We start from the raw sequence: 26,975 nt of genomic DNA, 5'->3' as shown, positions 1-26,975 counted from the left end.
TACCTTGCTCTCATTTCCTGTCCAATCCTTCTCATTTCAGGTTCCATTTAGGGGGGTGGGCTGGGGGTCCTAAGCGGGCTTTGGTAAAAAAATAAAAAAAGTTATTTCCTGAAGATGGTACCCCCCACGATGACTCCTCTCCTCTCCTTATCCCTCCCACCCGCCTCTCAGAAATAACCATTTAAGCTCACATTGTTGCTAATGAACTGTAGCCATGAACCTCTGACCATCAGCATTATGATAGGAACTGCTGACCTAATGGCCAGATTGATACAACTCTTTCATATTTGTGTTCATGTTTATTTATTTAGCAGACACTTTTATCCAAAGCGACTTACAATTTATGACCTATAGGGCGTGTTGTGATCTGTGGGAGAAACCGGAGTACCCGGAGGAAACCCACGCATGCATGGGGAGAACACGCAACTCCACGTAGAAAGGCCGCAGTCGAGTTTCGAACCTGCAACCTTCGTGCTGCGAGGCAACAGTGCTAACAACTGCGCCACCATGCATATGTATGTTTTTTTTTACCAAGCCAGTTCTCCATGCATTTGAATGTCTGAGTCATGAGAATCTGAAACTGCATCTGGGACATGTCTGACCTCTGGTGGCTGTGACAGAAAATGCAAGTGAAGTTCTAAAATAGCATCACGAATCTGATGATGAATCAAAAATAACTATAACTAAATAGGTTTTATAAACATAAACAAATAGTGTCATTGCATAAACTTAACATAACTCGGTTAAATAAATAAATTAAACAGTTAAAAAGTGATTTTTCAGTCATTTTAAGTGTTTCTGTGTAGATTTAAAAATAAGAAGTTGTAAATTATATAATTTATAATAATTTAAAAAGAAGAAAAAAATAAAAACAGTTGTCTGTTGCTGATAACTTCCTGAGCAGCCTCAGTTTGGAGAAATGGTGTTATATCCTACAGAACTAATGAGCTTTGTGTTCCATGTACAGGTACATACTACTGGCTAACATCTAAAGCTGGGCCAACACTGTGCAACATTTTGACTTGTTTGAGCTGATTTTCCCCTCATGCAATAACCTTTGAGATCATTTTGATTCGTGCCTCGTGTAGTATACGGGGTTAACGAGAGGCGATTTAACACTCACAACCAGCTCCCGATCAGCAATCGTGCGCTCGTACAAATTTCAGGTGTGTTTGATATTTTGCTCGGTCCTTGTGAGTCGGGAGGGTCTTGCGTCATTGAAGCCACAGTGCTGCGACCCAAAAGTATCAGAACCGCCCACACGGCGCATGCGTCAACACGGCCAGCTAGCCATTTTCCTATTAAAGTTTTCTAAAAAAAATTTTTTACTCTTTCCTTTGCACACAATGACAAGGATTGTCAAGAAAGCTTGTTTGCCGTGTTTATGTCAAACTAAACGATCTCAAAACATTGACTGACTGACTTTCTTTCGTCTTCTTCCTCCAACCTCCATAAATCCCCGTGTCCTCCCACAGCAGCCCAGAGGCACAGCAGGCATCAGTAACAGCACAACGAAAAGTCCAGTGTTAAAATTGCTATTTGTAGCATACTTTTAGGTCCGACGTGTTGCTACCAGACGTACAGTGTGAGCAGCCAGATCAGATCCGAGAAGTTGGTTGTACAGTTTATAAAAGTCGAGGTTTGGAATGATATTCCTTTATCCGAACATAGTATTGACAGTCCGGACACTTTTAAAAAACAGCTAAAGATCCTTTTATTTAAAGCTGCTTATACCTAAATCTTGTTTTTACTCAAATTTGTAATCATCTTTGATTTGTTTTATGGTATTTTATAATTTTATGACTTAGTTTTTCTGATTTTAATTTATTCCTGTTTTAAGATCATTATGATTTAATGTTTTGTTTGGTTTTGATCTATGTGAAGCACTCTGTGATTTTCTGTCTGTGACGAGTGCTACATAAATAAAACGTACTTACAGTGTGAGAACATGACTCGTGAGATTTGCTGTGCGAGGAAGTCGTACAATTTGAGATGGAGCTATGAGTAAAAAGTCACACAGTTTATGTCCACCTTAATGTAGTATGTAAAAAATTTGTTGATCTGTGTCTAATTCCACATTTTTTACAAAAAAATTAAACAACTTTGGGTCTTTGTGGTCCAACTGCAACTTCTTCACCACAGACATGGCTACAATAATTTCTACTGATTTATTTTTTTATGTCTGCTTCATTTTTCTCCGGACATTAGCCTACATCATGCAGCCATGTTCCCCGTGCTTCCTTGCAGAGGGGATGGTGGAAAAATCTATCCAATTTCAACATCACAACTTCCATCATGTCACAAACTCATCCTGCTGACCACTCCCCATGGACCAAACCGGCGGGCTACTACACTTCCCAGCATTCCCATCACCAGCGTGGCTTGTCGACGTCATCACGCCGACACTATTTACGGAAGCACCGCCGCTCATTCATCACTCAGTCATCGTTCCTACCAGACATTGAACCGAGTTCTCAGGCTTACCAGCCCTCAAACCAGGAAAGGGATCTTTCCACGCTGTCTACTACCAGTAAGTCAGCTTCCTTATCTATTCGGAACTGCTGCTCGGTCTCGGCTTTCTCCGAGCGCTGCGCCGCCGTTCCCAGAACAAAGCCGCGTGCTCTGTTTAACCCAACGCTAGCCACTCTGCGCCTGGGTCACGCAGTTATGCTACAAACAACCTCTGCTACGCTTCAGCTCAGCCACTCGAACCTGACACATCAGGTGCTTTGTTGATCCAGCTGTCACTTTAAATTGGTTTACTTGTGTTCATAGACTGGCATTATCTTTTAGATCATCAGAATTATATTAGAAAAGATAATCATTAGTCAGTGTTAGTTTTGCGTTGCAGCTCCGTTCTCGACTAATCTTTAAAATAAACTGCGATAAATACATATAAAATAAGTATTATAAATACAATTCAATAAAACATTTAAAGAAACATCACACAGGGAATATAAATCATAATTTTCTGAAAGATTATTACATTTTTAAACACTTTTATCATTTTAAAAGTCAAAACTGGAGCTGCTGGGATGTGTGACATGTTAGTGAGAGCGTTAGTACCACCCCATTCAGACGTGCAACACAGTGCTGTGTGGAAACAACAGATTTCATTTGTGCAGGGATCCTGCATTGGAAACAGCCGGATGTAAATAAGCTTTTGTTGTTTATTTTGATGTGGTATAAAAAACAGCAATTTATTGCCATAATGATTTAAATGATGGACCGCCCCAAAACCAATGAATGTATTGATTTTTTTTCTTATTTATTCTTTAAAATCAATTAAAGAAGATGGTAACCAATGCAGTTCCTTGTGTTCCTTCAACACAGCACTTATTTCAGTCTGAACACCAGACAAGATGAATTTTTGGATGAGGAAAACTGACAGAATAAAGAGTGAAAAGAAGCCGTTCCTTTCTGGTCATGATTGGGAGGGCGGACATTTGGTGTCATCGATTTTGGACTCTAAATCAGACAGAAGACGTGCTTTCGCTCATGACCATCCAGCAACAGCTATTTATAAACCAAACCACACAGGAAAGAGGTTTAGTAAAGACTTCGGAGATGGGCAAAGGACATAGACGAATACGCCCGTCTCACTGACTTGTGCCAGGTTTTATGCCAACTGCGTTGACGGAGGCAGCAATTTCCAGACTGGGCATCAGTTCATAGGGCTTTTCGGGCTGTTTGGTCTTGCCCTCATGGTAGCGACTGTAGATGCCACGACCGGCAGAGTAACCCCCGAGGTACGACCCCCGAGGTCCAGGGGTGCGATTACCTGAAGCAGCTCGGCCACGACCTCTCACAGTACCTGCTTAAAATACAATTAAAGGGTTTGTGGTTGAGGACTTTGGTTGGGCGACAAGGTATTGAGTTTGGAAGTCCGTCTACAGCTATATGTCTGCTGAGTCTTTTCTCAAGGTTTAAGCAATACAAATTTGCTCAGGAAAGCTTTTGGGTGACGCTTAACTTCAATCCTGAGCATTTATCTGAATCTTGAAATGAAATGGACTGTAACATGTTGTTTTCTAGCTCTGTAAAATGGTACTAATAGGGAGTTTGGTGAGAACCCTGCAATAACCCATCATGAAATGTGAAGTAGCATCACAGCAGGAAAAGGATGGTGTTAGAAAATTTTGTCACATGGTAAGAAAGTTCATTGTTCATTGAAAGAAATGAGTAGAAATGTGGATGTGAGAGATTACCATTGTTCTGTATCATTGGGGATCCTTTGGAGAGAAAACCAAAACACAATGATTGTTGATAGTCAAAAAGATTTTCCTGCTCCCATCCAAGACCACATTGAATCAATCATTTAAGACAATGGGATTAGCATTCATTGGTCCATCAAATTTTCCTTTGTCTTTGACTTTTAAAAAGACGACGCTGATTTAAAGCCACAAGTACTCATCAAGCTAAATATTTTTCTAAATATTTGTCACAAAAGCTGAAATCAGAAATATTTTCATCATCATGATCATTAATAAATCATAGTTTGGACTTTTATGTGTGCGTTAGTCCAATGAGTTTCTGCGTCAACCAACATCCCAAAAAACAACAAAATAAAACCAAATCTAACCTTTCACAAAGTAGTCCCTGTTGGGCCCAATAAGCGTGTTGTAAGGATAGCCATAGTAGGCCAATGTGTATGGGTCACACTGGTAGATGTAGCTCTGCTGGGTGGCTTCAGGGGTGGCAGAAACCCCCCCTTTGGAGGCCTTCTGGCGTGAGTACTGCTCTTTGTCAACCGGTTTGGCAAGCGTCACTTCAATGCAGGACCCTTCGATCTCTGTGCCGTTCAAGTGATCCATTGCCAGCACAGCATCGTCTCGAGACGAAAAGTGCACGAAAGCATAGTCGCGGATTTTCTTCACACGCTCCACACAGCCGGGGTTCCACTGGGTGAAGATCTGTTGAACCAAGAAAAAGAGATTGATGTCATCGGATTGGTCAGTGAAGAAAGAATGAGGTCACGTTGTGATGTTCTAACGGTATGCAAACCACACCTTTCTAATCGTCTCCTCGCTGGTCTCCATCATTAGGTTTCTAACGTAAAGGATCTTCACAGTTTCCATGACATCTTCATCTACATCTATCTCTGGCTCCGCCCAATCCACTGCAATCTGATGACCCCAAAGCTGGATTCGCCCGGGCATCAACTTCCTGCGAGCCATTGCAGCTGCGCGATGTGATTCATACTCCACGAAGGCAAAGCCACGGTTCTTCATCTTGTCTGCAGCACTAGCATAAACTATCACATCTAATACACCTTCTGTCACCTTAGAAACCTCTTCCAGGATCTCCTCACGCTTCTTGGTTTTGGGAATGCCACCTATGAAGAGACGGCAGTTGTCCACGGAGGAGCAGACCCCCAGCAGCCGCCCAGGTCGCACCTCGTAGTTATTGAGCTCCCTCACGGCCCTCTTGGCTTCGTGTTTTTCTGTGTACATCACAAACGCGTATCCTCGGTTTTTCCCGTCAAAGTCCATCATCAGACGCATCTCATAGATGCGGCCAACAGACTCAAACACTGGAACCAGTTCATCTTCATAAACATCTCGTGGGATCTTGCCAACAAAGATTTCACAGCCTCGAAGAGGAGCTGGACCACTCCAACCAGGAGGGGGCCCATATTTGCGCTGACCGTTCTCCTGTACCATACTGTAGCCAGTGCGCTCCATCAAGTTCATGAGCGCAGACTCATTAGGAGCACCTGCGATTCCCTCTGGGACATTACTCTGTCCTTGGAGGGGATGGTGGGAGGCGCCGAAGGACTTGGAGGGTTTGGAGGGGGTAGAGTTGTTGCTCATGGTCAAGGAGGAAGCAGGGTCTTCGGCTGTCATAATGACTAAACCATCCAATCAGTTCTGGGTCCTGAAGACGAAAACAAAAACAAATGTATCAAATGGTGTTAAACTTCTGTAATGCTGAAGAGAGAGAGAAGACAAAATGGTAAAAACAAGAAAGAGATCAGAAGAACATATTTCAATTATAAAGGTCAATTGGAGGTGTTACAAAATGATTAACAGAGCACAAACCTGTTAGATTATCTATCAAACTGGCCAGGACACAAAATGTGACCTGAACACACAAATGGAATAGCATCCATAAATCCTTAGGGCACCTTTTCCCCTATCAGCACTTTTACAACCTTGTTTTGTTGAGTCCCTCAGATCCTTCGCTGACCTCTGACCCCTATCAGTGAGACTGAAGGGCTGTAAACCCTGAAAACTCTGGCTCAAGGTTCATTGAGTATGGCTTGGTCACATGTTCTCTGTGTGTGTGTGTGTGTGTGTGTGTGCGTGCATGCGTGCGTGCGTGTGTTTGTGTGTGTGTGTGTGTGTGTGTGTGTGTGTGTGTGTGTGTGTACCTGTGTGAGAGAGAGAGAAAGAAAGATACAGAGAAAAAGAGAGAGAGGGAGAGGTGCATTTATATGAGTTACTTAGTGAAACATGGCCCCACACCGTTACAAAGATGTGTGCACTATAATGTCTTGTACATATTAACCTGCTGCACACACACACACACACACACACACACACACACACACACACACACACACACACACACACACACACACACACACACACACACACACACACGCACACGCACACACACAAATATTATATGTGCATACTGGACTTTAAACCCTCTTATCTATATGAATGTGATACAACATGTGGGTGTATCTCTCTCTCTCTCTCTCTCTCTCTCTCTCTCTCTCTCTCTCTCTCTCTCTCTCTCTCTCTCTCTCTCTCTCTCTCTCTCTCTCTCTCTCTCTCTCTCTCTCTCTCTCTCTCTCTCTCTCTCTCTCTCTCTCTCTCTCTCTCTCTCTCTCTCTCTCTCTCTCTCTCTCTCTCTCTCTCTCTCTCTCTCTCTCTCTCTCTCTCTCTCTCTCTCTCTCTCTCTCTCTCTCTCTCTCTCTCTCTCTCTCTCTCTCTCTCTCTCTCTCTCTCTCTCTCTCTCTCTCTCTCCATTAAGGGGCACAGCCCTTTCAGATCAACAGAGAACAACCAGAAATCGGCTTCCCAAATATAAACCTCTTATTTTATTTTCCAACACAGCCTGCATTCATATGAGAAAAATCCACAGCAGTTAAAATCCCAAAAGAATCTCCTCACAGCAGCCGGTTTAAGTCTGAACAGTAAATTATTCTCCTGTTAGAATATTTTTAAAAGAAAGGAGTTTACTGTTTTACTCGGGAGGGTATAATTGTAATCATCAGAAGGTTGGTTGGACTTTGACAGAGAAAGGAGATGCTGTCAACGGAGGTGAAACACTTCGAAGCCGAGCAACCATGGTAACATGCACACTCATTTGACCTGACCTAATATCCAACTCTCCCACTCTCACTCACACACACCTCCACACACACTCACACATGCACCTGTCCACTTGCAAGTTCCTCCAAAGTGGTGGGGCTCAGAGAAACTATGGAAACTTATAGAAATGAGAGTGTTGGGTCTGAAATCAGACAACAATTAGTTCATTTTAACCTTGAATAACTTTCTGTGCTGCATAACACCTCATCCTGGCAGTTTACATCTAAACACAAAGGTCAAAACTAGTTTGTGAGTTTTATTCTTCCTCTGCTTCCTGTTTGTTCCTCCTATCTTTAAACATAACTCAGCTTTACCATTCCAGAGCTATGTGCTTCTGTGCAGCTGAGATGCGTTGTAACTGTAGGTGGCACACACACCAAGACAAAAAAAAATAGACGTTTTTAGTGCCTCTGGAAACTTAACATGCAGCTTCGATTGGCCTGTTTTCTGTTTTGGACCATTTTGGAAATTCTTCTGACATCGTTGAACACAATTGAGGCAAGCACTAGACACATGGGAACAGTCAGTGCCGACATATCTGAGGAATACTGCTACAAATGAAAACTAAAATCAACACAACAAGAGGCAGTCGGAGGAGCAAAGATAAAGTGTAACGTAAAACCCATCCAGCATTCCTACAAGGGGAAAAGTGTTGACAATGTCAAAAGTTGTGTTCGTGCGAGTCTCTGTAGGTGAAAGAGTCGATGAGGAAACCTGACGTGCATCCAGGTAGATAATTAATCCTGATGAGAGCAAATCACAGATTTTCTGTGGGGGGGTTACAGACGATCACAGCGGCAGAGCTCACCTGGTCAAAGGTTGTGAACTCAGATGAGCTAACAACTGAGGGAAGTTAGCGTTTCACTGGTTTCCATGGAGATGGATCCTTACCTGATGTTTATGATTGATAGAAGCACCTGATTCTCTGCATATTAACGTGTTATTGGAGACTAGATTGCTTTATGAGTGGGTGAGAAAGCTTTTATGGGCTTTCTTCAAGATCACACTCTTTTATTTAGGTGTTTACAAAAAAAAAACAATCAACAGCATTCAAACGTGTTGCTCCACATCACAAAAAAGAGGAAGAAAATCCTGTTTGGTATGTCAGTGTCCTGACGATGAATCTAATCTGTAGATGAATGCTTTTCTATGAAGACTTTGTTGATTTGCAAACCAGCAAAGCTGCTCGAAGCGAATCAGAACAGAGATAATCTGAGCCTGTGCAAGAGTTTGAAACAATGCTTGGCTAGTTAGCTGTTATCCTGACTGACAGCAATTCAGGAGGAAAACACGTCTAAGGAAAGCTGTTTTTCACACACGTGGAGGCAACTGATTATCAGGGTTCACCCGGCAGCTGCTGACAGCAGTGTTACAAATCAGCAGAACGAAGCACTGGCGCTCCAACTGTCAGCCCCTATACTGGTGTGGTTACACAAAACACAAACCAACCGCAGACAGGAGACTTAACGACACACAAACCTCCGTCAAATCACTGACAAATTCATAATTGATGAAATAAACGGAACAGCGTCTGAGAGAGTTGCTGCTGAAGGTCAAAAGATCTCATGCACAGCAAAGACAAAGGCAGAAGGGGGAAGTGAGACTGGAACAGAGCAGAAATCTGGAGAAAAGATGTGTCACAGCAGATGGATGGCGGTGGAAAAAGGGGAAGAGGAAGCAGAAGCAGAGAGGATATCTACCCTCGTTGCTGCTCAGCGCTCCGCCGCCTGCTGCCTGCTCTGGGAGTGTTAGTCCACCTCCATGAGAGACAGGTACAGCAGGGCACAGAGTCCAGCCTCCCCTGCACCAACACACACACACACACACACACACACACACACACACACACACACACACACACACACACACACACACACACACACACACACACACACACACACACACACACCGAGCCGAAGTCAAACCATGAGAGCTGATGAGGGAGGAGCTAAAACAGGTACTTTTGTGCGTGTGTTGTTTTGTGGGTGGAGTTGGATTTTCAGAATGTTACCAGAAAGGATTTCTGCTTTTAGAAAATAGACACGGAAAAGATTGTTATGGGCAGAAAGGAATCACCAACACCCTTGTTTTCTGTTGCAAAAGTATATAAACCTGCCTTTAAGCTGCTTTGAAAGTAAAACTAAACATTGTTTTCATTTAGTCGCATCAGAATTTAAAAAAAATAATGAGGATCAACAAAGATGTAACTTCCTCCTTCCTTCTCTCGTGATTTATTTGGAGCCAGAGGACTGAACGTCCTTTTTCTCCCGTTTTTTAATACAAACATATGTTTTGCAGAATTTGCTGCAGTTAATATAAACCTCTCCTGTAAACCTGCACATTTGATTTCTGTCTTTCCTTCTTAGCTGAATAAAAAAAAAACATCAAGTTTTAAGGTGAACGTTCTTCTGCCGCTGATAAATACACACACCTTCCCAAAGCAGCTGCTGCACCCAGTTCTTATCCTTTTTCCCAGTAATGAGACGTAGCAGGTGACAGAGAGATGCATTGTGGGAAATGCAGTTTGTCCAGCTTAGAGTTGATTTCTGCTTAGAGATGCAGAAACGGGGAAAAGGGACAGGAAACTTTTCTAACAGGAGTTTGAAGACTTCCTCGTGTTTGTGTCACTGACAAAAGGACGTTAGGAAATTCTGACTGGGAGTAAGCACCAGAGTGAGTTATGTTGTGTCAGCACAAGACTCTGTGTGTGTGTGTGTGTGTGTGTGTGTGTGTGTGTGTGTGTGTGTGTGTGTGTGTGTGTGTGTGTGTGTGTGTGTGTGGTGGTGGGGGTTTGTACATAACAACGGTGAACGTGTTCCTCGCACAGCTTAACTTAAGCAAACAGCACACACCTTCCTGGGCAGTCAAGAGAGCAGATAGAGAGACGGGAAACAGACGAGTAAAGAGACGGGAGCTCACCACCATGTGACGAGTTTCTGTCTGAAATCTCCAAAAGCTAAAGGAGCGAGTTGGGAAAGACACGGAAATCTACAGTGGGAATAGTTCCAAAGGCCACTGAAACCAAAGCAAACATGAATAGAAACGTGATTAATGACTGAACAACAAATAGATCAAAGAGCAAACGATGGAGTTAAATAAGAAATGTGAAAGAAATTTTTTGACTTAATTCAATTTAAAACTGTCCTTGTACCGTAGGGCCATGATGGGTGTACTGCCGTGTAATTTGCAAAGGATGTTTAAAACTCATGAAGAGGGTTATGAATTGAGAGGCGTTAAAAACTTCATTTTTCCATTATACCGAACAACTATGAAAAGTATGTGTGTATCTGTATGTGGTATCAAACTGTGGAACAAACTTGATGTGACTTTAAAATTATGTAAAAACATTAGATCATTTAAAATGTTGTATAAACAACTTATAATTGACTCGTACATAAATAGCAAGTGATAAAAATGGTAAATGGCTTCAAATGGAATATTTTGTTTTTGTTGTTTATTGGTTTTGTTTTCTTTTTCTGTAGATTCATGTGAACAATTGTTTTGTAACTGTCTTTTTATGTAGCAACTAGCAAGGTGAAGATAGAACGACCTGCATAAAGAAAAGTTTTTTTCTTTCAAATTTGTTAATGTGAGCAAATGTGATTTATTAACTGAATTGGGGCTTGACTAGATAAGCTTTTGCTTCTTCCAGTTCCCTCTCAAATGGTTTTATGTTATTGTATGTTTTGTATTGTTTCATTCAACAGCATATTCCTCATTTAAAAAAAAAAATAAAAATTTTTGTATGCACCAGGAATATGGAGGAGTGCATATGCAATTTCATGTTTTCGATGGTTTGAGATAAATAAATAAATAAATAAATAAATAAAATAAATAAACTGTGGCACGACAAGCGCTAATCCAATCTAAACACTGTCGTCTGGTTACAAAATAATGACAGGTGGTTGTTCAAACACTTTGTTTTAAACTTAAATTATTTAAAGTTTATTTCATCCTACTGTTATCTGTGTTTTTATGGGCGTAATCTATAAACTCTCCAAAACTTAAAAGGTTAAGGAGGAGAGATTTTAACTTCTGTGAGCCAAAGAGGTCAGTCTACATCAAAGATTAACTGCCAGTCATCAGAGTGAGCCAATCAGGATCCGTCTCAGGAGGGTTCAGATGTTCTGGTCGCTGATCAGCAGAACCATCAACCCGTCGGATCAGCAGTTAACAGTTAACCCCTCACCGAGACAGAGGGGAGAGAGACTGAAGACACGACCCGTCAGCCAGGCCATTCATCCCACTCACACCTTCTTTGTTTCTCTTAAAATTTTGTGTCAAATTAACAAACTGATTTTTCTACATTTGTTATCAGGAACAAACCCCGTATTTATTTATTTTTTTGTCTCGTTATTCTCAAAAAGCCACCGTTGAGATAAAAGTGTACATTTCTGCCCAAGGAAGAGGAGGGTCGCTGTTAAATCGGCCCTCATCATGAGGTTGGAGGAAAATAACGTCATCAGATGGATCCTTTAAATGAAATATTACTGTGGTCATGCACTGATAATGATTAGTCTTTGATCGTGCTGGCATGGCTGACTCTGTATCACGCTGCCAACATTGTGAGTAAACTAAATCAGGAGCACGCCTGCAGAGGAGGGAGAACAGATAGTGCCTCTCAGACTTGGTTAAATATCCAAAGATAAGCTTGAGAAGCCAGGGTCAGTCTAACACACACACACACACACACACACACACACACACACACACACACAAACACACGATGTTTAGATGTGTTACAGATTTCAGATCCTTGTGGAATTTGCTAAATGAGCAAAACAATAAGTAATCAGGAATACACTCAGCAGTGAAGCGACGGTGGTAATCAGTGTTTTGGTTAAACAGCCTGTGTGGCTAAAGATGACAAATCACCCCTGCAAGTCAATGAGTAGCAGGTCACAAGATCAGTAATCCTGCTGTTTATCTACTGCAGAGTGATATGACCTCCTGCTCTGGCCCAGGATGCTTTCCTGGAAGCAGTCAGATGTAGAGATGTCTTCTGTCTCTAACTGATCATTTTGTTTCAGGCTGGTTTATCACAAGCTGACACTCTGAAAGGACCGCTCCCTCGCTTAGTGTTTATCATAAGAGAATATTAAACATGGAGTGACCTTTAGTCCTTTTGGGATGTTTTTAATATAGCAGACAACACTATCTAAGAGAAAGAGGCAGCACTTTCAGGACACTTGACGTCCACGTGAACCGGGTCTCGGTTGCCGCTCCAGCAGGATCGATGAAGAATTTAGTCAAAAAGGAATTTGTAAAATCTGAAGAATTTTAGATCAAGTTGTTTACATTTGGATCTTGGTCAGTCTGCTTTATTTGTCCTTTCTTTGTTTTAAAGGGACTATTTTGGGCATTTTTGAGTGTTTTTCTCACTCTGCAGCCTTCTGGTTTGGGTAGGCACATAAGTGGAAAGGTCTCTATCTGCTTCATGGCAATGGCTGTTTACTGTGCTTTGTTGGTATCATGTTGGAGCCTGGAGATAAAGACAGGTAGAAGTGAAGGAAAGAGCAAAAACTGGAGAAACATCAGCGTGACCTAAAGCAGGCTACAAAATCACAGACTGATGGTGACCTGGCTTTGTTGTTACTCTTACTGGAATAGTATTTTTGTTGTCCAACAGTGTGGATCTTTTTATTTCGTAGCTGATTAAGTATCAGTTGGCTTGCGTTAGCGTTAGCTTGTTGTTAGCGCTAGCTAAAGGCAGGCTGTAGCAGCATTGTTTACAACAGTTGTAATAATACTTTCAACCAATAGGGAGGGAGAAGCGGGAACCTTATTAAGTGTTAATGTAACTGTCCTCTTTTATTTAAGTCCCTCTTCCAATCTGAGTCCTGTCACCATCATTCCTCTGACTCATCCAAGCTCAAAGATGGGCAGCAGAGAGGGGGAGGAAGACAGAAGGGGAAAGAAGGGGAAGAAATTAAGAAAAATGAGTAAGAGAAGCTAAGGAACAGGAGGGACACGGGGGGGATAAAGTGTTCGGGCCTCCCTGAGTCTAAAAGAACCCTTTAAAGTGAAGCTGGCCTGAAGAATTTCAGGTCACACAGAGTGTGTGAGTGACTGTGTCAGGCTCGCACTAGCTTCACCACTCAGGAATGACTCCAGTTCATTTAATCTGAGCCCAACCGGCCAACCCTTCACGTATATGTCAAATATCACTGAAGACGCCACAAACTGAATGAAACTCAAGAACTTGAGACAATATCCAAGAGTTCCCCCATCGGCAGAACCAAGACTTATATTTATCAAAAAGTTACAAACAGTGGAGCTTCTCGCTGGGCTCCGTGGTCGCCACTAATCGAAAGCTGCTTTAGCTTCAGGGGCTTTGCTTCCTTGGACAAACACATTCCTCAGGGTAATCAGGCAGCCCACTCAAGGCCAAAGCTGACTTTGTTTCAAGCTATTACTCCTAACGTTGACTGTGTCACGTTCCCGATAAAGGCTTTGGTGACTTGTGTGTGTGTGTGTGTGAGACAGGAGCAGTTTTGATTTCAACCATCAGAAAAGAAAACATTCATAAAATGTCTAACCTTCACTCGAGTATTTTACGTTTTCTTTCATCTCTTGAACAATGACTTGTTTAAAGGCAAAGTTGCAATTTTTATTTTATTTTATATGTTGGTTCAGACCATTAGTGAAAATTGCTTCATATGAAGGTTCTCAGTCATCCAGGTCATGGTATTCCAAAAGGGTTCAGATGAAGGCAACTGGGCTTCTTTGGTTCCTTGAGGACGTTTCGCTTCTCATCTGAGGAGCTTTGTCAATTCTGAGGGTCAAGCTTATAAACTGTAGCTGTCTGTTGCTGCTCAATGAGAAGAAACTACTCTGAAGCTTACAAATAAGCAGTGGCGGTTTTACCATTAGGCATAAGTCGGCGGCCGCCTGGGGCCCCCTTGTGTTGGGGGGCCCCCTAGCTCTGACCGCCGGCACCCTTCTGTTAATGCCACAATATTCTTATTACCAACCTGTCGACGCAGACGGGATTAGACATGCGCACTTCTCATTACCATAATTCCTGAACCGTTCAAGATATCATTAAAATTCTAAAAGTGCTGAAAAGATTAAAAATGGGGCTTTTCGTGCATATACAATACATTACGGTAGCCACCGAGATTCCCTGTCTTGAGCGCAACGAATCACAACACAGATTCAGAGACGTGCTGTTTGTCATCCAAAATGCTCCGTTTTATAACTTTTGAATGGCTGATTAGATTCAGAAAATTCCAACGGTTCCTAAAAGTACATAAAAGCAGCTTTTCAACGATCTATAGCATGAAGCAATCAGAGTTAGGGAAAATATCGCTACGAGGGGAAATCCTGCTGTACAGCCTGATTGAAACGGAGCGCAGCGCCGCCGTGAAAGTGGATAACAGAACGGGGAAGCTAATTAGCATAAAAAGCCTGCATGAAATTATGGAAATGCCTCAAAGAAAACCAACACGATCTATTAGGTGTCCCAGAAGGCTTAAACCTGAGACAGTGACCACAAAGAAGGACAGCTCTCCAGTGAACCAGGGTATGAATGTTTGTTCAGTCTTTAATTTTAATTTTTTTATTTGAAAAACCCTCAACTATTTACTAATTGTAAGATTCAGCTTCATTCCAACATTATTTATCCTTTTACAATAAATAATTATTTTTGCTAAAACAAAAGTTTTTGGTATAGCAGTGCACGGTGTGCAAGACCAGGGGCGACGTTAGGCCCGGCTACTTGGGCTGAAGCCCCGGATGTTTCATAGAAAGCCCCAGATCTAAATCGTGGAAGTAACTTGCAGTACCAAAGTCCAACAGAGAGGGAGCAGCTGGCAGTAGTTTGTATACATTCTGCCTGAGCCTCCACCACTGAAGAAGAAGCCCTTCAGCAGCCGGCTTCTTCTGCAGTCTCTGCCTGAAACGCATGAGTGAAGATGGACATAAGGACGTTTTTTAGACCAAAAGTACAACGACATAACCCCAGCTCTGATGAGACTGGTGTTGACTCAGGTTTGTGAGTCTTATTTGAAAATATTTGTTGTGCTGCTGGTTTGCCTAAAGTTAGCTTACTATCAGGTAAAGTTGTTGGAGAAAGAAAAGGAATATTTACTATCATCTCACACTAAACACTAACAGGAACAATACTCTGCCCTGAAAATGCTTAATATGTAGCTTCAGATTAAAAATTATGTGGTACAAGACAAATATATATGATGTTGACTAGTGCGTGTCACGTGTGTGTGTGCGCACGCGTGCGTGTGTGTGTGTGTGTGTGTGTGTGTGCGTGTGTTAAGCCCCGGATGTTCTTCAGTCCTTAATCCGCCCCTGTGCAAGACAAGCACCCCATGGCAGTGTGAGGTGTGCTCTGCCTGCAGCTGGAGAGAAACTGCTTCAAGGCCTACCACATCAAATAAAAACGTCTGAAAGTTTACAAAAATAAATGGTCTTAAAAACTGCTAAAAAAGATACCAAGGTTCAAACTTTTTAAGAATAGATGCATTACAGTTCAAAGTCTAAATTGTTTATTCCAAATTTTTCGCCAAGTAATTTTGAAGTTCCTGTTCAGTAATGAATGTAAAAAATTCTAATCAGTTTTTTGCTTTTTTCACTTTTAAGCTGATTTTTTAGAGGATTTAATAAAAATAAATTCTAGATACAAACCATACACTGAAAGCTGAGGTTGTTCTGAAAAAAGGAGAGAGTTACACACACTTAGCACTTTTTATTACAATTTTGCAGCCATAAGATTTAAAAAAAAAAAACAGGCGACCCTGTTATAATTATGGTCATAAGAGGGTTATTAACACGGCGATGCACAAACAGGAAGTGATGGGGGCGATGGTGGCACAGGAGTTAAGTACTCGCCCCGTAATCGGAAGGTTGTAGGTTCGAGCCCTGCTCAGTCTGTCGCTGTCGTTGTGTCCTTGGGCAAGACACTTAACCCACGTTGCCTGCTGGTAGTGGTCGGAGGGACCGGTGGCACCAGTGCTCGGCAGCCTCGCCTCTGTCAGTGCGCCCCAGGGCAGCTGTGGCTACATCGTAGCTCATCCCCACCAGTGTGTGAATGTGTGTGTGAATGGGTGAATGACTGATTGTGTTGTAAAGCGCCTTGGGGGGTTCCAGGACTCTAGAAGGCGCTATATCAAATACAGGCCATTTACCATTTTAGTCATTCCACTCTAATCCAGTTGGTGGCGATAATGCGCCAAATGGTTGTTTGCCAAGTACCATAAGACCACAAATAAGAGGAAGAAGAGAAAGCAGAAAAAGAAGAAGAGAGGCGGGAGCGTTCGTAACAAACTCAAAGCGATAGTCAAAACATGAAGCATGAAATGGAGTTATCCTAGTGGCTCCAATAAGAGAAAGAAGCTGCTTGCTTTAAAGACGCTTTTATTTTCACTTCTGAAAGTGACGTCGTTTTTCGATGTAATCATCGAAAGGAAGCAGAAAGGAAAGACAATGGAAAATGTTTAAAGGGAGGAAAACAAAGACCAAAATGGAAAATAGAAAAAAAATAACAAAGGCAAAAGCACAGGAGCACTGACAGGAAAAAGAAAGTGGAGCAAATACTGAAAGCGCTCAAAGGGAGGGAAATACAGGGAAAAAGAGGAGGACTAATAAAAAGGGAAAATAATTCGTGTCAGAAGAGGGGAGAGTTTCGCAAATCCAGTTAAAGGTAAGATTGTTGGAAATTTAGTGTAAGGGGCCCCATGTCTGTGTCTTGGGCCCCCAAACTGCTAAATCCGCCAGATAAATAATGCAAATAAGCTTGACTCTCCCATATTCCCATATTCAAACAAAAAAATATGTACTGGATATGAGTAATTTCAGCATAATTTGATACATTTTTACATACTTACATAATTATCCCATTCACACCATTGTTCTGTAAGATTTGTCTTATCAAGACGAACTGAGTAATAGATCACATGAATTTCATTCATTATATATTCTAGCCAGCATCCACCAGCTCTCCATAGAGCTCTAAATATGGCAATTCTATGATTTTCACCCTCAAGAGAAATTCACACCTAAAGTCTAAAACTACATTTGACTCATTAAAGACGCACGATTTTAAGCTCCAGTCTGACTGACTGTAGCCATTTGATCTAAGCATCCTTACATTCCCACCACCTTCTCCCAACCTACAAAAGATCTATCGTACACACCCGGGCTAACCCTGATGACAAACACAGCAGCTGGAGTCCAGGAATGACTCACTTCACCTCTTCTACGTCACCTTTAAAAATGCAAACAAATCTGTACCTTTTACCACATTTCTGTCCCGTTTGGCGATTGAGTTAGCAGAGAACCAGATCACACACACACACACTCACCCACACACACACGCCCACACACACGCACGCACACACACACACACGCACAAGACAAACAGCTCACCTCACCAGGGCAAAAGTCCACATTACACGAACAAGAACCCGAAACCCGGAACCCGGAAGTACTGCCAGCAATAATAGCAGATTCTCTGTGTAGACACTGAAGCATTTCTTTTAATCCCCTCTACACACACACACACACACACACACACACACACACACACACACACACACACACACACACACACACACACACACACACACACACACACACACACACTCAAGCACACAGTGTGATGCTACTCCACTGGTTCCACTGGTTTCATTGTAAGGCCTCCTCCATCTCTTCTCCCATCTGAGCTCTCAGTGCTGGTAATCGGGCTCAGGCGGTAAAACAGGCGAGTCTTGCTCACACATAGTCGGCAGCCAAATTTACTTCTTTCATTAGAAAGAAGGAGGGAAAAAAACAAGTGATAAGACCATACCACCAAAGAACAGAGGGGTCAAAGGTCAGCTGCGTTAGAAAGTTGCATATTTTGAGATTTGAAAGCTTCAAAAAGCCGGAAAGATGTCATTTAAGGGTTCATGCTTTACCTGGGTCCCAGCGCCGACACTGATTGATGAATGAGGAGCAGCAGATGTGTGTTTTACCTCCGGCGGTCAGCTCACACTCGTCTAAAACTTTCCCTGTCCATTCACACACTACTGTGCTGACAGGCTGCTGCAGTGAGACATACAGTGTAGAGGCAAGTAAAGGTGGTCACAAGAGGAGAGGAGGGGCTATGCAACACAGGTAACCCCCCCCCCCCCCCAACACACACACACACACACACCCTCTCTCGCTCCTCTAAACTCTCCATTGCTTTCTTGATAAGAAATCAGGCTAAAGGGATGAAAGGGCAGAAGGAGGGACGAACGCCAATGATTGACGATAATCAAGAAAAATCCAGGAGAGCCACAATTACATCTTCCTCTTCCTTCTGTAGAGTTTAACTCTTCATTATCAATTTAAATCAACATTTGGATAATAGCTGCATTTTAGTTTGTGACAAATAACAGGCCACAAACATTGGTTTTGTTTACAGAAGTACCTTTTGAAAGTAAAGAAGAAACTAAAAAAAAAATAACTAATAATATTTCCAAAGCAAATAGATCCTAAATCTTTTAGACTTTCAGGAGGATACCAAGAGAAAGTTGCAACACAAACATAAAGGATCAATTTAAACATTTGTTACCAACAGTTATATCTTGTTAAACGAAACGAGAATTATTGAGAGCTCTACAAACATTAATGTAAAAAGTGAATGGCTTGTATTTGTATAGTGTCTTCTAGGACTTTACAACACATCCAGTCATTCACGCGCTGGTGGTGATGAGCTACACTGGAGCCACAGCTGCTCTGGTGCGCACTGACGGAAGCGAGCAGAGAAGAAACTAATATATTAAAATGATTTTTAGAGGGGGAAATAAATCAAAAGAGCATTAGAAAAGTTCTGAATGTATTCAATAATGTGTGTTTAGATTCACTAATGTCACCTGAACTCCACACTGTAAGAAAATAATATATAAAGCCACTGTGAACGAAACATAAGATTATGCTGAAAATCTATAGCACCCACATGGGATTTGATTCAATCTAAGTTAATTTATTGTAGTTAAACAAAATGAGCTCACTATTTAAAGATCAAGTTCACATTGAAAGTGAACACCTTTTTAGTTGATCTCTGTGGGAACAAAAGTGCCCACGCTCCTATTTCAGGAGCTGGAAGAGAGCTACAGCTGAGCAGAAAACAGCAAGATTTGGAGTTTTATTTCCTGATATTTGGACATCTCGCCTCTGATTGGCTGACAGCAACAAAATGTTACCACTGAATCAGTTAGCTTTGCAAAGCTGGTGTTTTATCTCCACAAAAAACACACAAGCCTGGAGAAGCTGTGCTAAAAGTTATCTTCTGCTAGCCAAGACGTGCTCTACTCTCTCCTGGACGCTAAATCAACAACAACCCTCCCTGTCATGAGCCAAGATGGAAGAGTCCGTAGATACTAGTTTTACTTTAGGACGTGCTAATGTCACTGGCTTATCTCATCACACACACACACACACACACACACACACACACACACACACACACACACGCGCGCACGCGCGCACACACGCACACACACACACACACACACACACACACACACACACACACACACACACACACACACACGCACGCACGCACGCACGCACGCACGCACACACACACACACACACACACACACACACACACACACAGGTGGAAAGGGAAAACAAAGTGCATTTAAAGAGATGAACAAGTAACACATTTTTCAATATTGAACTGTGTTTGTCAAAAATCATTAAAGCAAAAACTGCATGTCACTTTGTGGAGGAACAAATAAATCAAAGCTGTGACTGATGTAAACCAGACCAGAGCTGTCCTATTCCTGTCAAGTTGACTAAAGACACAGAGTCAAGGAGAAAAGGAAGAATAACAATATGTGGAAGTGTGCATAACCTCAAACAACCCCTAAAGAGAATGACAGGCCCGGACTGCTATCAGGTGGGCTATTGAACGTGTGTGTGTGTGTGTGTGTGTGTGTGTGTGTGTGTGTGTGTGTGTGTGTGTGTGTGTGTGTGTGTTGCCCACAAGTGACACATTACAGCATATCTGTCAATGAGTGACATGCAATCAGTGATTGTCCCCTTTCTGTCAGCTCATAAACCTTTTGTGCAGAGAGTCAGTTCAAAGTTTTCAGATTGGAAAATAATTCTCCAGGCCATGTGTGTGTGTGTGTGTGTGTGCGCGCGCGTGTGTGTGTGTGTGTGTGTGTGTGTGTGTGTGTGTGTGTGTGTGTGTGAAGGGGGTGTTAAACATCCATATGACTTTATGACGAGCATAATCCAGCATATCTCAGAGCCAACACTCAACATACACACAAGTCAGGCTGAGGTGACTGATAGAAGAAGCCTCTGACATGCATGCGCTCACAGATCAGTTAGAGAAAACTTATCCTTCAAAGACATCTAAAGAGCTCATTTACAAAAGCATAGAAAAGTCATTTTTGATCAAACCTTACAATGACGGGTATCATCTGCAGTAAATGTTAGATTAAAACAGGCATTTTGTCATGTATACATACAGATGTTGCAAGCAAACTTTGGTTTAAAAGAAAGGTTAGGAACAAAAGTGTGTGTATGTATGATAATTTTATTATTTTTATTCCTTATCTATAGAAGCACAAAGTTAGCCTGATGCTTCCATTGCCTCTATGAGGTCACAAGTTCTTGCTAAATGCTAACAAAAATACTCAACACCTTAGCTATGTTAACTGGCCTGTATTTCATATAGTGCCTTCTAGAGTCCTAGAACCCCCCAAGGCATTTACCCATTCACACTCCGGTGATGACTACTACTTCACTCACAAAAGCCAGAACTGAAATGTGATAATGTACAGAGAAAACCTCATGAAGCAAATAGCAATCGTGTTTGTTCAAACTCTTTTTTTTATCCTTCTGGAGAACCTTTTGGGGCAGTTTAATTGATATCTCCCATGAGAAGACGCTGACGAATTCTTGACTTCTTGAGCTGATCCTGTTTTTGATTTGGCCAACTTATCAGATATTGAGCCATATTTAGTGTTGACGCAGCAGAGAGAGGATATAAGGTCTGATTACGTGTAACTTTAAAGCAGGAATTAATCAATTTTTTTCTCTGTGAGCGCAGACGTGCGGTGAGGTTCATGACTGGGGAGGCACTGACTGCTTTTGAATCAAACTGACAATTATATGATCCTGAAATAGAAGCTTGTCTTTTATTTTTGACCTTGAATGAAATATTTTGTTGTTTTAAAACTTCTTAGTTATGATTTCATTCATTTCACACCATACAACAATACACCAGCAAGAAAATTTAAATAATATTTATAATTAGGGCTCATTTGACTTAAAATGTATCCTTGGTGTAGCTCTTTTGTTACACTTAAAAATTGTTTGTGATCTTACTTTGTCTTTAAGGGTGCCGTGTGTGTGTGTGTGTGTGTGCGAGCAGCTAGTTTGCACCAGTGTCTATGCTCCAATCAGTTAGGCAGGGTACTGCTTGCCTCCCCTCGTGCATTTTCACCGCGAGTTATGACCACGCAGACAACTAAATTTGTTAAAACACAGTGATTAAATATATTAAACAGACTGTAGAACATCATCATGTGCAGCGCATGTGAAAGAAAAAATGTATTTTGGCGACAGGAAGACAGCAGTGAGCAAGCGCCAACTTCCTGTTTCAGTGAGTGTGTGCTCCATGTGCAGCGCTGCTCCATGTGCAGCGCTGCTCCATGTGCACAGCACATACGGGGAGTTGTTGCACACGCTCTGCCTGAATCAGTTTGTGTTTGCAGGGCAGCTCTGTGTGAGCCGAGGCAGGCTTGTCTCTGTCTCCCCAGGCTTTTCTGCATGTATACTTGATCAGGAACAGGCAAATTCAGCAACTTTAACCATACAAATTATTAAATCATTCCGAAATCTACTGTATAGAGCAGTCATTTGTCATTACATTAAATCATTATTAGTATTTTACTCGTCACAATGACAAGCGAGAAACTGCCTCTGCTGCCTCCTCTGACCGCAAGTCACTGAGAGAGCACATGTAGAGTCAGGAAAAATGCAACTTAAGCCCCTCTCCCTACTTCTGTGATTATGGCTGCAGCTCTTTTTTAATATAACTAATATATAATAATCTAATTTATTTTATAATGTAATTATATAAAAATAAAGCTATGTAATTGGCCCTTTCCACCTGTATTTCCTCAGAGGGCAGCATTGAGGTCCACTTTTGTGATGAAGGTACTAATACTAATACTAATACTTTATCTGACCATTAAGAGCAGAAGGAGGCTAACAAATAAACACGTGTTGAGTGTCTTATTATTCAGCTATGATTTTTATAATAAATCTAAATGAATGGATACACTGAGTTTTAAAGGATAAGGTGGATGTATGGATGGCATTGCGTCATAAAAATAAATCAAAAATAAAAGAAGCTTCAGTTAAATTCATGTGTGAGATTTAGGAAGATACATGAAAATGGTAAAAGTTGAGCAAATTCAACAATGGTGTAAAATTACAAAGCCAACATTTATTTTTATATAAAAGTGCAGCGTCACTCTGCCTGGTGCCGATCACCATCAGTTTACTGTTAACATTCATGGAGGAACTGGCCCTGCAGGTCTCTATAAGTAGATGTACAAACAGCCTCAGACCGGTCATCCAGATAAGCATGAACAGCTTGTAAAACAAGTTTTCTTGAATTAAAAACTACAGCAAGCACAAAAACATGTTGCTCAATTACAGCAGATAGCAAGAATAAATGTATTATTATGGTATCAGCACACATTCAAATACTTGAAAGGTTTGCTGTTACAATAATTTTGGACGATAGTTCTACATAAAAAAACAATAAATGCAGCTTTAGCTTTTTATACGGTATAAATAAAAACGTAATGCCTGTTTGCTTCTAGGCAGTCCACACGAATATCATCAGCAGGCAAGCAAAGCTCAGCACCAAGACACTGACTGAAATAAAGTCCCTGCGGCTGGGGACGCTGTACTGTATTGAATGTAAACCACTCTGCACTCAGATTACTGGAAACGTAAACATTACAGAAATGCTCTAGAATGCAAGAGGACAAAATGACTTCTTAATAAAAACAAAATTGGATTGAGTCAAAGTCAGTAAAGAAGATCAATAACACTTATTTTGGCGTGTTTGTGCAACTAAAACTCATCTCTCTCTCTCTCTCTCTCTCTCTCTCTCTCTCTCTCTCTCTCTCTCTCTCTCTCTCTCTATATATATATATATATATATATATATATATATATATATATGTATATATATATATATACACACACAAACATACATATATATATATATATATATATATATATATATATATATATATATATATATATAACGCGTTAATTATGATTAATTAATTAGGAAAAAAATGACGCGTTAAAAAAATTAATGCATTTAATCACAGCTTGCATTTAGGAAACACGTCCGCCTCTTTACTTAACTTGGAAAAAAAAACTTCCAGACAGCAACGGAGTCCATATTGCGGACATTTTTCAGAGATCGTCTCTGCTGCGGCTGCCCGGTGGCACCGGAAACGTTACAAAAGTTGCAGTAAGCTATAATTTTAACATTTACGTAACATCTGTGCAGCGCTGAAAGCACCAGACAGAATAATTCTGTGCCCTAACAGTAGTTTTTGAAAGTAGTCAGACAAACGAGAGGCACCTGGCTGCCGCTGGGAGAACGCTCCGTGTTCTCACTACTCTGTAAACAATCACAAGCAACGTGTCAAAGTTGAAAACAGAAGTTTAAGTTGAAACAGAAACACTCTAAAAATGCGATTAATTTAGATTAATCAATTACAAAGCCTCTAATTAATTAGATTAAAATTTTTAATTGAGTCACGGCCCTAATAAAAAAAAATATATATATGTTAATGTTTATGTTTATGTATTTAGCGGACGCTTTTGTCCAAAGCGACTTACAAGTGATAATCGGCATGTTGCCCTTGAGGCAAACAACAACAATAACAACAACAACTTGACATCAATCATGGAGAGGAGGGAACAAGGAGTGGACAGTAGAGAGGGAGGACGGGTGCAGGGAGGGTGCTAGTTTAGAAGATGCTCTCTGAAGAGCAGGGTCTTCAGCAGTTTCATGAAAGTTGAAAAGGAAGCTCCTGTTCTGGTAGTGCTTGGTTCGCATCGTTCCACAAATGTGGAACCACATTTGTGGAACGATGCACGAGAAGAGTCTGGATTGTCCTGAGCGTGGTGTAGGCACTGCTAGCCGACGATCCTGTGATGACCGGAGCGGCCGGGCTGAGACGTAAGCCTTTGCAAGAGGATTCAGGTAGATGGGAGCCGTACCATCTCGGACTTTGTATGCTAGTGTTAGCAATTTGAATTTGATGCGTGCAGCCAGCGGTAGCCAGTGGAGCTCAATGAACAGAGGGGTGACGTGTGCTCTTTTTGGCTGATTGAAGACCAGACGCGCTGCTGCGTTCTGGACCATTTGAAGAGGTCTCACAGTACAGGCTAGCTATATATATATATATATATATATATATATATATATACATATATATATATATGTGTGTGTGTGTGTGTGTGTAAATGTTTGACCAATTTCTGCTGAAACATCTCTTGTGCTAAGGCAACCTCTTCACCTCCTGTGATAACTTTTCACCAGTTATGGTCGTCTGACTCCAGATGACTCAGCATAAAAAGATAGATTTTCTGACAAATACAACAACACTGGATCTGATGGTAAATTCCAGCTTTTCTTCTTGTCCTCCATTCTGATGAAGGAAGTTTCCCCTTTTGCCCAGAATCTGGTCAGCTGACGCTCTACATGCAGTCATGTGGATTGTCGCTCTCAGTGGCAGACGAGTGTGTATATGTGTGTGCGTGTGTGTGTGTGTGTGTGTGTGTGTGTGTGTGTGTGTGTGTGTGTGTGTGTGTGTTTAGCTGCTACAACCACCGCCAAGGTCAAGGAGACAAGCAGGGAAGAAGACGGGGGTGGAGAGATTTGTGGAAAATAACTGAAGAGGACAAAGAAGAAGCATCACACTTAATGACTGTAAACCACACAGCAGCTGCTTATTTTCTGGTTGATAACCAGTAACCACGGAAACGTCAACACAAATGACTGTCCACTGTCTCAGCGTTCAGGATTAAACCTAACCATCATGTGAGTGGATGCATCATGCAGATGACACGACAGAATCAACTACACCGATCTGAGGCAATTTTTAACATCTAATGTGTTTTATTTACTGCAACATGTGCAAATGTGCAGCCTTTGTTTGGGCTGTAAATTCAGAGTAGAAACGATGCAAAATTTCAGGGAAAAATATTAACAACAACAAACAAGTTGGTTGTTTTTACACCTCAAAGCTCCCTTTTAAAGTTTAGGTCCAGCTTTTTTAGAATGGCTAACCTCAAAAACAACGAAAAGAAATAAACCGATTCGACATCACATGAGGGGTTGGTTAGTTGATCTTTGGTGAATATAAAGATGGTTGTCTCCTGGAGCATTTCGTAGTTGCAGAACAAAGCCAGAACGGTGCTGCAGAAACAAACAAATTAAAACAAAGTGACACTGGTAGCTATTTAAAGGTCCCATATATGTTCCTAAAAAAGCTGCTCAAGCAAGCTACAGCTTGATTAAAAAAGAAAAGGTCCAGCTCCTTCGTCCCCACCTACAGTCGCAAGCCTGTTTCAAAAGACGACTGCGCCACTTTGCCACAAAGGTACTGTGGCGTGATTACGCATTTTTCAAAACAGACTTTGTGATGTCGGTGTAAAAGGGGGTGTCTTGGACATCCTTTTAGCTTTGACGGAAGTTGTTTGTTGTCCTGATTGAAGCCTCGTTCTTTAAGTCTGAACACGAGTCTCCCCAAAAGGAGGCTGTTATTTAGGATCCCCATGAACTGTCTGTGCTTCAGCTCTCACAGTCAGAAGCTCCCGGATCTCTGCCTTGCTCCAGTTTATCTCTCAGCTGATTCTGTCTACAAAAGCGACGCTGACTCCCTTTGTTTACTTTTAAATATTGTTGCCAGCCGGGGGTTTGAGGACATTCAACAGGCAATCATGACATCACCCTCTGTTGCACGAAGGCAGGCTCTTTCTTCAAACGTTCGGCGTTGCGGTAATATTACTATCAAGCTTGGCAGCACAAATGCTGCATTATCCTTGCCTAGCCATGTCGCCATGGAACTTTCAAAAGACACGCCAGGGCGGCAGAATTTCTCCGATTTACCACTGCGGTGTGTCTTTTCAAATTCTGATGGTTATAGAAAATGTTATGCCACTGGCTTGCGACACACAGCACTGCTGTGCCACTCACTTTGTATGGCAAGATAAAATTTCAGACAGTATCTTTAAAGGAGTGGGACACACAAAAAAACATATTTGAATGATATTTTCTGATTATAATTGGTCACTCTGAGTTTTTCGTGCAGGCTAAACATGAAAATAGTCTCCTACACCTATCTCCTTCATTAGCTTGTGATCGAAAATGGACAGTGAAACTCTGGGATTTGAAAATCCTGAGAGATCTATGTCACACTGTCACTAAACATTCATGGACTCACCCATCTTGATTCACTCAGCCTGTTGTTGGTTTCACTTCCAGGAAACAGCAGAGAACGTCTCAGCTACTAGAAGCTAACTGTTAGCATTAGCAACTCCACCACGCAGCAGAACTCCTCCAGGCTTGAGTTATTTGTGGAGATAAACCATCAGCCTTGCAGA

At 41.6% G+C, this 26,975-nt stretch overlaps 1 protein-coding gene across 11 annotated transcripts in view; it reads right to left on the bottom strand.

Annotated features, from left to right (window-relative positions):
• Positions 1-26,975, bottom strand: part of rbm47 (RNA binding motif protein 47) — a 46,485-nt gene that overhangs the window by 8,478 nt on the left and 11,032 nt on the right. For 4 of the 11 annotated variants that reach the window (XM_054744781.2, XM_054744782.2, XM_015943587.3 and 1 more), the window contains exons 3-6: positions 5,010-5,877; positions 4,583-4,913; positions 4,209-4,232; positions 3,608-3,817 (exon numbers count right to left, since the gene is read on the bottom strand). In XM_054744781.2, coding sequence (XP_054600756.1) covers positions 3,608-3,817; positions 4,209-4,232; positions 4,583-4,913; positions 5,010-5,846 — 1,402 coding nt within the window. In that variant the 5' untranslated portion in view covers positions 5,847-5,877. Of the gene's footprint in view, positions 1-3,607; positions 3,818-4,208; positions 4,233-4,582; positions 4,914-5,009; positions 5,878-9,025; positions 9,163-18,238; positions 18,403-26,975 lie in introns of those variants that run through there. The other 7 variants (XM_015943591.3, XM_054744783.2, XM_015943590.3 and 4 more) reach the window with 7 other exon arrangements.

Source organism: Nothobranchius furzeri, chromosome 6 (genome assembly GCF_043380555.1).
Source record: "Nothobranchius furzeri strain GRZ-AD chromosome 6, NfurGRZ-RIMD1, whole genome shotgun sequence".
Classification (NCBI taxonomy): domain Eukaryota; kingdom Metazoa; phylum Chordata; class Actinopteri; order Cyprinodontiformes; family Nothobranchiidae; genus Nothobranchius; species Nothobranchius furzeri.
This window is presented reverse-complemented; position numbering and strand designations above follow the sequence as displayed.